This window comes from Herpailurus yagouaroundi, unplaced genomic scaffold (assembly GCF_014898765.1).
Source record: "Herpailurus yagouaroundi ecotype Mexico unplaced genomic scaffold, PumYag 187, whole genome shotgun sequence".
Classification (NCBI taxonomy): Eukaryota; Metazoa; Chordata; class Mammalia; order Carnivora; family Felidae; genus Herpailurus; species Herpailurus yagouaroundi.
In genome coordinates, this window is record NW_024412418.1 from 42,728 (window position 1) to 54,570 (window position 11,843).

Sequence of the window (11,843 nt, forward strand, 5' to 3'; positions counted from 1 at the left end):
GGGGCTCAAGCCCCGGTTTCCCAATGTTACAAATTCAGTGGCCACTGTAAGCTTCAGCTTCCTCCTGTGTCAAGTGGGGAAATGCTAACAGGCTAACAGTGTTTCGCAAGGGCCAAATGAGAACCTAGTGTTTTATAAATCTTGGAAGTGCCAGGCAGATGTTGCCTACTGTTCTAATACCCACTAACTTAAAACCTGGACCTTCTTCTCCAACAGCCCCACTGCCTCACTGTCCTCTGGCTGGACCCTGGAGACAGCCTCCTCCCTGGTCTCCCTGCCTCCTTCTCTCCCTTCCTTTTGGCCATTTTCCCCACAGTGCCAGGGACCTTTCAACGACCATCAAGGGGCCACATCCTCTGCATCAATGGGGTCAAGCCCAAGCCCCTTGTACGGCACATGAGCCCAAGAGACCCTATCTCTTGCCATTTCATTCCTCTGGGTCTTCGCACAAGCTGTTCCCTCGGCCAGGGATACCTTTCCCCACAATTTTTCTACCTGCCGAAAGCCCAGCCATCCTTCTTCGAAAGCCTCCCGGCTCAGACCCCACCTCCTCCACACAGCCAGCCCTGACTCTTAGAGCTGCCTATCCTCCTCCGTGGCTCCTCGCACCTGCTCCCACCGCAACCACGGTCCCCTGAGCTGGGACCAGAGGATGACAAAAATGGCTCACGTAACAGCTGAGGCCCACACAAAGAATTTTCTGTAACCTGCTCAAGGTCACAGGGCAGGTGAATTGCTGAGCTGGCACTAAATCCAGTTCTCTGTCCCTAAAGGAGCCTGCTGCCATGACAATCTACATCTCTTCCCCGCAATATCCCCAGCACAGCAGTTTGCTATCAGGAGGCCACAAACGCGGCCAATGTCCGTGAGCCTCTGCAGGAAGAAAGCCAGACATGCTGGCCCTGGGTCAAAGGCCTCGGTTTGAGCCTCAGCATGGCCATTAACCACACTGTGGCCAATCTCCCTAGACCTCGGTTTCCTAATTTGTTTTCCCGATTTGCCCTGTCCAATACGATAGCCACTAAACTCAATAAAATGTAGTAACTCTAAAAAATTCAGTTCCTCCATCACGCGAGCCACATTTGGGGGCTCAACAGCCACACGCAGCTAGCGGTGGTTTTGAGATGGGGCAGCATAGATATGGCACATTTACCGCATCGCAAAAAGTTCTAGGGACAGCTCCTTGCTAGATGGTTCCCCAGAGCCACTCCAGCTAAGCCAGGCACCAAGGACCATTCACCACACCCCTACCTCCTGTTGGGCCCCCAGACTCACAGATGATACGGGCGGAGGCAGCTGGCTCTTCAGTGGCTTTCTTGCCAATCCTTCTGCTTGACCTGCGGACAGGCTTCTCCTGTTTGGCCACCAGGGAGTACTTCTGGGCCAGCGAGACCTTGCGGCCCGGGGAGGACGGGGCAATCAGGCTGCGCCGCACGGATTGCGGGTCTATGTGGGCGCCCGTGGGCGTGGAGCAGTTATCGGGCAGGACGGGAGCCAGCACCCGCTCCTGCCACGGCGAGGCCGGAGAGCCCGCCAAATCCTGCGGGCCCGGGGAGGCCTGCGCAATCCTGAGCTTGGAGGCGGACCGGCTGGCTCCGCCCCCTCGGCCCTTGGGGTCCTGGGGTGTAGCCATCAGAGAGCTCACGGTGACAGACGCCAGTCTCCCAGCCTCCGGCTTCTGGGGTGTTGATTCCTCACCGGATATCAAGATGCTGTGGGAGGCGGGAGCCGTGGCTACAAGGGACGGAGTTGGGGAAGGAGCCCGGGCAGACTTGAGCCGGCCCAGGTGCAGCTCAGCACTCTGGCGCTCGCTGACGCCGATCTCCACCACAGGCACCAGCGGGCCCTGGGCCAGGCTATTTTCAGGCTCTTTGGCCAGCACTGTGGGAGACTCGGGGGTGGGCGAAGGAGCAGCCAATGCTACGGTGGCTGCCGCCGCCGCGGCCGCAGCCCGGGTCACCCGCCGCAGGACGGAGCCGTTCTCCCCGACCACCGTGGCCAGCTTCTCCACCTTGTCCTTGCTGCGGAGGTGCCGGGAGCTCAGCTGGCTGCTCCGGGTCCTTCTGCGGGACAACCTGCTGGAGGCAGCAGAGCAGAGGCTGAGACAACCCAACGGGGCAAGGGGTACCCCCCGAAAATCGAGCAGGGGGCACCAGTCTCCCCAGGAGCCACTAGCTTACATGGAGTAGGAACCGGAGGGCTTGGAGGCAGAAGACCAGCCGAGACCCGTGGCCGCTCCTCTCTTAGCCTGAGCCTCCTCGCCTATAAACTGGGATATTACCAGACCTCACAGAACTGCTGGGAAGACTAAAGTCATTACAAACTTCCCGCTGATTGAGGTCACACTGTGCCAAGCATCTCATTGGAGGCTCTACTCCACAAGGTGGCCCTGAGAGGCAGGGACCATCCTCCTCACCTTAGAGATGAGGAAACTAAGGCTTAGAGGTAGATAATGAACCAGAGGACACCCAGCTGTGCAGAGGCAGAGCTAGAATGCGTACCCTGGACCACCTGACCCCAAGACCCAGCCTCTTTCCCCCAGCACACCGCAGTCCACGGCCATTTCCATGGACGTTATCAAGTGCAGCAACAGGCAGAGCCCCTGGTCCATACCTCTGGCTGCTTTGACCCACGCGGAAGGATGGATTCTCTTTCTTCTCCCACCTCTGAAAAATCCTTCCCAACTCCAAGGCCCAAGCACACATACGTGAACATGCACACACACACGCGCGCACACACACACACACACACACACACACACACACACACACTCTGGACTCCACGGTCCTGGGTCACACTGTTTCCTTGGGGCATTTCACCCCTCAGCACGGCCCACAGGGTACCCACTACTACTCCCGCCGGCCTCTGCTCCCAGTTAACCCCTGCGGATCTAAGTCTCCTGACGGGCTCCAAGCCTCCAGACCCAACAGGCCTAGTTGACCCTCCTCCCACCTTTTCCGGATGGGGTCTCTGTTCTCATCCTGAATGTAAGAAACCCGTCTCTTCTTCCGTCGGTTCTTCTGAGAAGGTGTTTTGGGCATCAGCTCGGGCTCCTTGCTGAATTCACTGTTTGGTACGAGGCGAGTGATGTTCATGGCTGCCCGGGAACCGCCAGCCCACTTCCCCAACCCAGCCTGGCCCCGGCCCTTTCCTGGCAGTGACAAGTCAAGCTCGGATGACCAGCACCAAGGTCTCCTAGGCCACGTGGAAGCCCCGTGCCAGGCCTGCAGGGCTTCCTCCCGGAGACGCAGAGAGGAGCAAGGCTACCAGGCAAGGGTCCGCAGCGCCACCCCGAGGGCCAGCCCAGCACCTCTCCTTCCCCTTCCCATCACGTGAGGGCGGCCCCCAGCACCAGGCACTCTGGGGGAAAGCCCGGCAGCCTGTCTGTCTTGCAAGTCAGGTGGGGAAGCAGGCTGCTGTGTCCCCACCGCGCCCCCTGCCAGCTCGGCCCTGCCTTTACCTGGTGAACATGCGTTGGGCCTCCTCCTCAATCTCTTCGAGCCACACCAAGTCCTTATTGTCCACGTTGCAGATAAACTCCATGAGCTTCTGGTCACACAGCTCCAGCAGGTGAATGGGCCCCAGGGCTGTGGACCCCATGGTGGCTCTGTCTGGTGAAAGCAGACAAGAGGCACAAGGGCTCAGGGCTGGGGGCTGGAACCTGGCGCAGGGGAAGGGCCTGCCGGGCCGCAGCGCCCATCGCCGACGACCACAACCACCCAGTACCTGAATCAGAGCCCCTTCCTGCCCACAGCCCCTCCCCTCCACCCAGAGATGCAGAATTCCAAACGCCAACCCACCGGCAGTCAGTTTTGCAAAAAAGAAAATGCTCGTCGCCCACCCACAGCACGCTGCCCCCAGAAGTCCACACTTCCCAGCCAATTCTGGTAGCAACAGTCCTTACAAGTGGCCTTTTCGGGGGCTTAAAATGACAAGACATGGCCACCTGCTCTCCTGGATCAGGGAGAAACTGCAGCTGGCACAGGACCCCTCCCTACCTGCCCAAACACAGGCCTGTGGGTTCTCCTCTTACTACCTGTGGGGGGTGGGCAAAGGCCAGACACAGCCACCCTGAGCTACACACAAGCTGACCCCTGGCATCAGGCCAAAGAACATGGGTTCCAACTGCTCCTTCAAGAGGCCAGTGAACACAGGGTTCTGCATTCCAAAGGAGTTGGTAAGAAAGCAGGGGTCTAGAGACACGCTCGTCTCCTAAGAGTCCCCACAACCCTCTCCCTTGAGCTGAAAGGTCTTAGAAATGGATGAGAGAGCAGAGGGAAGTAGATAAGCAATGTCTTATTTTTAAGAGAATACAAAATCTACAAACCCAACATCCTCCTTTTTTTCTTTTTTTTTTTTTTTTTTAACGTTTATGTATTCTTGAGAGAGAGAGACAAGAGTGTGAGCCAGGGAGAGGCAGGGAGAGAGAGGGAGACACAGAATCCGAAGCAGGCTCCAAGGCTCTGAGCTGTCAGCACAGAGCCTGACGACGCTCGGGCTCAATACTCATAGACAGTGAGATCATGACCCAAGCCAAAGTCGGACGCTTAACCAACGGAGCCACCCAGGGGCCCCAAAACCAATGTCCTCTTAAAAAACAAAAACACGGGGCGCCTGGGTAGCACAGTCGGTTAAGTGTCCGACTTCAGCCAGGTCACGATCTCGCGGTCCGTGAGTTCGAGCCCCGCGTCGGGCTCTGGGCTGATGGCTCAGAGCCTGGAGCTTGTTTCCGATTCTGTGTCTCCCTCTCTCTCTGCCCCTCCCCCGTTCATGCTCTGTCTCTCTCTGTCCCAAAAATAAGTAAACGTTGAAAAAAACAAAAACAAAAACAAAAACACAGGGGTGCCTGGGTGGCTCAGTTGGTCGGGAGGCCGACTACAGCTCAGGTCATGATCTCACGGTCTGTGAGTTCGAGCCCCGCATCGGGCTCTGTGCCGACAGCTCAGAGCCTGGAGCCTGCTTCAGATTCTGTGTCTCCCTCTCTCTCTGCCCCTTCCCTGCTTGCTCTCTGTCTCTGTCTCTCTCAAAAACGATAAACATTAAAAAAATAAAATAAAAAACAAAAAAACCCCAAACCAGCAACTCATGCATCCTCCTTAAGGCTGTTGTTATAAAATCATCATTGAAGCCCCCACCCCACCCCCAGAGGAGGAAGTATTCATTACAGTCACAGCAGGGGCTCAGTAAATATCCCCACAGGGGAATGAATATGTGTCATCAGCCATAATAACAGATTGCATATCTTATGCCCTGGCAGTGACCCACCACCCTGGCCTACACCCTGAAAATCAAGAACCAGGCTGACAGAGCTCAGCCTCTCACCTAAGATGGAAGCTCCTGGAAGGAGGAGCTAATCACTGATCCCTTGCCACCTTATAGAGCTTAATACCAGGTCCTGTGGCAGCTTCACAAGACTTCTGGAGGCCTGATTTCCAGGGCACACTAGCCTTTGTTCCTCAAGCCAACGTCTGCCCTATTATCTGGAAGCTTCTGTCTCTTAATTGCACAGCTCACTCGGCACCTGGATCTCAGCAACTCACCATCCCATCCGTCAATTTCAATTCTGTGCATCACACTTGGGGGACTGTGTATCTCTTTGCTTACAAAGCCTGTCTCTGCCCACTAAACATTTGCTCCCTGAGGGCAAACCCTGGTCTGTTTTGCTTGCAACTGAAAGCCCAGAGCCTGGCACAGTGACTGGCATGAGAGGAATACTTGTTAAGTGAAATCAATTCCATCTGTCAACTCTACACCTAGAAATAAACATCCTACAGGTACTTCTCCCAGGCATACACACAAGGACACCAAAAGAGTTCATTCTATACACGTTAGGGCACGCCATACACAGGTTAGATGCCAGGGACAGTGCTAATTGGGGCAGGGCCAGTTGGGCAGGGCGGCAGAAGCTTTGGACAGAGACAGCTCTGAAGCCAGCCAATCACGGGCATGGCCTCTCCGCTGCCATCGCCGCCCCCCCCCCCCCACCCCCGCCCCTGCTGCTCTGTCCCGGAGCTCAGCCCTGGCAAAGTGCGGGACCCCAGAGGGAGGCCAGGAAAGAGAAAATTGTTTTAAGGAAGCCAAAACCCAGACAAAGGTTCACTAAAGAGCTACAACAAGCAACAACTGCTATCTTTCTTCCCTTTAAGTATTTGTTCAAAACAGCAAAGTTGATGAGAGCTTCTTTTGCAAAGTGCAAAAAAGTGTTTGGGCTTCTTCCATGGGGAAGTTTGTCCTTAGACACCTCAGCTTGGCTATTTGAAAAGGGTCACTGGGCCACCTGGGTCAGTCTGTTGAGCGACCCACTTCGGCTCAGATCATGGTTTCATGGTTTGTGAGTTCGAGCCCCACATCAGGCTCTGTGCTGTCAGTGCCGAGCCTGCTTCAGATCCTCTGTCTCCCCCCGCCCCTCCCCTGCTCATGTGCACGGGCAGCTCTCTCTCTCAAAAATAAATAAAACATGAACAAATACAATAAAAACGACCACCGTAAGTTAGAAAAGAGGTGACTGAGAAAGGAGGGATCAGCATATCAAGGAGGCTCCTGTAAAGAACGAACAGCAAAAAATCTCCGGCCAATCTAAGAACCTGTGTGCACAAACCAGGAACACCCAACATCCCACCAAGGGAGAAGGGAGCTCACTTTCCTCCCCAAATACTTCCCTCATACCCTACACCAGACCAGAGGCTCCACCGGCCTCCTTTGCAATGCCTGTTTTTTGAGGTGCAGGAAGTCGGAGACTTAACCATCTACCACACCTTAGTGAGAAATGGTCATGATCATAAACAGCTGTTCCACGGAGTCCTGTCTCCATACTCAGGTGGGGCATCATCCCATTTAACTCTCACTACAACCTCGAGGATACCTATGTGCAAATGAGGAAACTGAGACAAAGAGAAGTTAAGTCGAAGTCACCTAGTATGTCAGGGGCGGGGCCTGGATTTAAACTGTGCTCTTAACCACAAGCGATATCACCTCCTCGATTTCAGTCTCTGTAAGGTAAGGCCTGCAGGAAAGGCCACGGCCGCCGGATGGTACTGAACCGCTGACGGTGAACGTCCATGGGGCGGAACAAAATGAGGGGCAACACTGGCCTCCGGAAATGGTCAATTTAAAACGTTGCTCAGCTCGGGGGGGGGGGGGGATGTGGAGCGTGGGTTAACTGTACAGAAATGTCATCGGGCATAACTCCGGGTTGGTGTGCGCGCCCTGCGCGTCCAGGTCAACAAAGGGCTTCCTAGCACAAAACAGGATGCTAGGCACCCGGGAGGTGGGCGCGGGGGATTACGTTTTCGGAACCTCGTGACCTAGGTGGAGGATAAGGGGTCATCTCAGGCCCCAGGACCAAGGCAGGTCACCACTTGGAAGAGGTGACCCGTCCATTCCCAGGCCGCGGGGCAAAGGGCCGGGGGTGTCACGCCCCCAGTCCAGAGTTGGCGGGAGGGTAAAAACTCGCCAACCACCCCCAGCCCCGCCGGCCGCCCCGCGCGCACTCACTCGACTGCACCGCGTCTCCTAAGTGCTTCTCTGATCCAAGTCCGGCGGCCACCCCAGCAGAGCCTCCCGCGGACCCAGACCCTCGGCTCCGGATCTCCAGGGCTCACCACTTCGGAGAAGCGATGGGGCGCTACAGCGCGGCGAGACCTACGAATTTCAAAACTGAAGACTCGACCAATCCCCAGTAAGTTTGTCTCGACGCTACAAAACTCTAGGCCAATCAGATAAGAGAAAGCTCCAGCCCGGCCGCCTATTAGCTACTCGGGTTGGCAGTCTGCGGGACTAAGAGGCGGGGAAAGGAAGCGTTGAAACTTTAACCTGCTCAGCTTCCGGGAGCGGCGGCAGGCGGCCGACAGAGGAAGTCGCTCTGGGTGGGGGAATGCGCGCCCAGCGCCTCTCACGCCGGAACTACAAGCCCCAGCATGCCCTGCGAGGCCCCGCCGGGTCGATACTTAGATCCGTGCGCATCGCCGGAGCTTTCGGCTTTGCAAGTTTCTTACTTTAGTTTTCCCCTCCGTGCTGCACGACATCCTTTTGCCCTCTGCCCTTTTTGAGAATTAAAAAGCAAATGCTTTGTAAATCGCACCGGACTTTGTATTTCTGTAGAGCCGTCTGCCATCTCTTGGATGGGAGCAGACTGGGTCCCATCTATAATGGCCTCAGTGTTTCTTTGGTGCAATGTTCTCAACCCGGGCACTTTTGTCCCACCCTCATTTGGCAATGTATGAATACGCTTTCTTTTTGGGGGGCGGGTGGTGGGGCTACTGGCGTCTGCTGGATACAGGCTGGCCATGCTGCTAAACACCCTATATTGCATAGGACAGGTCACCCACCCACTCCCCGCAGGAAAAAAAAAAAAAATTTGTCTAGTGGCAACATTGCCACTGTTGTGAAGCTCTGCTTTAATCAGTCAGTCTGAGTCAGGGTTGCCATTACCTGTAAAAGAATGCAGTTAAATCTGGAAGAGGTATTTATATGCCAGTGCTCATTGCAGTATTAGCCGAGGTGGAAGCAACCTAAATGTTTATCAACTGATGAATGAATGGATGAAGAAAATGTGGCATATGCATACAATGGATTATTATTAAGCCCTTAGGAAGAAAAATGCTGTCTTTGGCTACAACATGGATGAACCTTAAGGACATTTTGCCAAGTGAAATGAGCCAATCACAAAAAGACAAATACTGCATGATTCTGATTGTAAGAGGGGTCTCATGCAGTCAAACTCTTAGACACAGAAAGTAGAGTGGTGGGTGCCAGGGGCTGGGGAGGGGAGGGAAAAGGGGAATTATTCAATAGAGATAGTTTCCGTTTTGCAAGATTAAAAAAAATTAGAGGAGTCTGCTGCACAATGGGCTTATAGTGATGTTGTAATGAACTTTTAAAAATGGTTGAGATGAGAACGTCTGGATGGCTCACTCAGATAAGCATCTGACTCTTGATTTCAGCTCAGGTCATGACCTGCATCGGGCTCTGCGCTGATAGTGCAGAGCCTGCTTGGGATTCTCTCTCTGCCCCTCCTCCACTTGTGCTCCGTCTCTCAAAATAAATAAACTTAAAAAACAATGGTTGAGATGGTACATTTTATATGTTTTGACCAAGATTGAAAAAAAAGAGAGAGAGAGAAGGGTTAAGCTGGGTCATCTTTTTCCAGTTCCTACGTTTCTGTGGCATTACTTTCTTCTGAACCTTCTTCGACCCTTCTTGATGGAATGTATTCCGTTCCAGTCTAGCTCCATTGTCTCCTTTCACAGGGGAATGATAATTACCCCCCACTCCCGGATGCTTTGTTGGCTCCCACGTTTCTCTTACTTTAGCCTCCTTCAGAGATGTCCTGCACTGCCAGTGTCAAGCCCCAAATCCTGTTAAAGCAAACTGAGAGGTGTGAATGTGGAAGGAAAGTGTGTGAACGGGGGAGTGAAGTCTTGTTCTGCTCTGCCCAGCCCTAGAGGCCTGTGTCTACCCTGGAACCGTGCCCGGTGGAGTTAAACCGAGGGAAGAACACCCAGGATAGTAACAGCTAAACCTTACCTCCCAGCTACCATTTCCTGAACGCCCATGCTGTGACAGTATTTGTTCCTGGCACTTTTCTAGGCATTAGCTCCTCCCAACAAGCTGTAGAATTTTCTATTTTAACTGATGAAACAAAAGGATAAGTAACCTGTGGAGATACCATAGCAAAATAACTGGAATCACGGGCACCTGGGTGGCTCAGTTGGTTAAGTGTCCGAATTGGGCTCAGGTCATGATCTCACGGTTGGTGAGTTCGAGCCCTGCATCCGCCTCTATGCTGACAGCTAGCTCAGATGCTGGAGCCTGTCTTCAAATTCTGTGTCTCCCTCTCTCTCTGTCTCCCTTCTCTCTCTCTCTCTCTCTCTCTCTCTCTCTCTCTCTCTCTCTCTCTCAAAAATAAATAAAACATTAAAAATTTAAAAAAAACTGGAATCAAACCTGGTGTCTCTCTGGAAGAGTTTGCCTCCTCTGTAGGAAGACTTATTTAAAGACAGATGTGAGAAAAGAGATTTACTTAAAAACCTTCAAATCACAGAAAGGCTACCCTGCAAAAAATGAATTAGTTAGACTTACTCGTGGGCTTTACCTGAATTGTTATCTCATATCTCCAATACTGCACGTCTAAAATAATAACTTTGGGGGCGGCCGGCTGGCTCAGTTAGAGGAGCACGTGACTCTTGATCTCAAGGTCCGGAGTTCAAGCCTCATGTTGAATGTAGTACAGATTACTTAAATAAATGAACTTAAAAAATAAAATAAAATAAAATAAAATAAAATAAAATAAAATAAAATAAAAAAATAAAAACCTTCCCCTACAAAATCAGCTGCCCCTCTTATTTCAATTTAATAATTTTTTTGCCTGTCTGCTGTGTTCCAGGCACTGTGCGGAGGACCCAGCAGTGAGCCTAGCAGCTATAACCCTGCTCCCATGGAGTTTACAGTATAATGGACAATATTTATATCATTAGAATGTTGGGATATTAGAAATGGATTTCTGACAGTGAAATAAAGTAGAAGTCATAGGTAGAGATTAGCATGAAGATGCCTGTGATGGAATGTTCTGGAAAGCAATGAGGAAGCCTCCACCCTGATGAGCACTGCGGCCCTCCACTGCCAGATTCTTTGGAGACAAAGGTGGGGCCTGAAATGTGGATTCCCTGTGAGGTTAGGAAGCCCTCTTAACATCTGCCGCGCGGGGGAAACTGATAGTCCCAGGTCTCTAGGCCAGAGAGACAAAGTCTTTGGATAGTTTTATTCTAGCGTCCACTAAGACCATTTTAAAACCTAGGTACACAGGGGCGCCTGGGTGGCGCAGTCGGTTAAGCGTCCGACTTCAGCCAGGTCATGATCTCGCGGTCCGTGAGTTCGAGCCCCGCGTCAGGCTCTGGGCTGATGGCTCAGAGCCTGGAGCCTGTTTCTGATTCTGTGTCTCCCTCTCTCTCTGCCCCTCCCCCATTCATGCTCTGTCTCTCTCTGTCCCCCCAAAAATAAATAAACGTTGAAAAAAAAATTAAAAAAAAAAATAAAACCTAGGTACACATTTTTTAAATTGACCTTAAGATTATTTTCACCGTTAAAATGGTTGTAAAGGATATAATTTTCTAAAACTCACGCATCACCCTTTCAAATGTATCTAAGGACATCAAAATGCCATAGCAATTTAATATCCACTATGATCCATTTTTTGGGTATATCTTTGTTTCTGTATTGAGGTATAATTGAGAAATAAAACATATACATTCGAGGTGTACAACATGATATTTGATATATTTACATGTTGTGAAGTAATCACAGCCGAGCTAATTAACATATGCCTCACCCCACATGGTTATTTTTTCTTCCTTTCTTTCTCTCTTTCTTTCTTTCTTTCTTTCTTTCTTTCTTTCTTTCTCTCTCTCTCCCTCTTTCTTTCTTTCTTTCTCTCTCTCTTTCTCTTTCTTTCTTTCTCCCTTTCTTTCTCTTTCTTTCTTTCTTTCTTTCTTTCTTTCTTTCTTTCTTTCTTTCTTTCTTTCTTTCTTTCTTTTTCTTGCGTGGTGAGGACACTTAAGATCTACTCTCTTAGGAGGCACCTGGGTGGCTTAGTCAGTTGGCTTAGGTCACAATCTCCCAGTTTGTGAGTCTGAGCCTCACATCAGGCTCCCTGCTGTCAGCACAGAGCCTGCTTCAGATCCTCTGTCCCGTGCTCTCTGCCCCTCCCCCACTTGCACTCTCCCAAAAATAAATAAATATGTAAAAAAAAAAAAAAAAAAGATCTACCTCCTTAGAAATTCCAAGTGCACAATATAGTAGAATTGCTAACTATGTTCCCATAACCATACATTAGCTCTCCAGAGCTT

General features: G+C 51.8%; 1 protein-coding gene and 1 long non-coding RNA gene across 11 annotated transcripts in view; one reads left to right on the top strand and one right to left on the bottom strand.

The window, feature by feature from the left end:
* Nucleotides 1–7,623, bottom strand: part of INCENP (inner centromere protein) — a 26,859-nt gene extending 19,236 nt beyond the window's left edge. For 3 of the 10 annotated variants that reach the window (XM_040494880.1, XM_040494882.1, XM_040494877.1), the window contains exons 1-4: nucleotides 7,495–7,623; nucleotides 3,461–3,611; nucleotides 2,953–3,066; nucleotides 1,252–2,078 (exon numbers count right to left, since the gene is read on the bottom strand). In XM_040494880.1, coding sequence (XP_040350814.1) covers nucleotides 1,252–2,078; nucleotides 2,953–3,066; nucleotides 3,461–3,600 — 1,081 coding nt within the window. In that variant the 5' untranslated portion in view covers nucleotides 3,601–3,611; nucleotides 7,495–7,623. Of the gene's footprint in view, nucleotides 1–1,251; nucleotides 2,079–2,952; nucleotides 3,067–3,460; nucleotides 3,612–6,755; nucleotides 6,775–7,494 lie in introns of those variants that run through there. The other 7 variants (XM_040494887.1, XM_040494885.1, XM_040494884.1 and 4 more) reach the window with 5 other exon arrangements.
* Nucleotides 7,567–11,257, top strand: LOC121043306 (uncharacterized). The gene is made up of 3 exons (XR_005796783.1): nucleotides 7,567–7,678; nucleotides 10,385–10,795; nucleotides 11,041–11,257. It is a non-coding gene; the product is annotated as an uncharacterized LOC121043306 (long non-coding RNA).
* The last annotated feature ends 586 nt before the right edge of the window (nucleotides 11,258–11,843 follow it).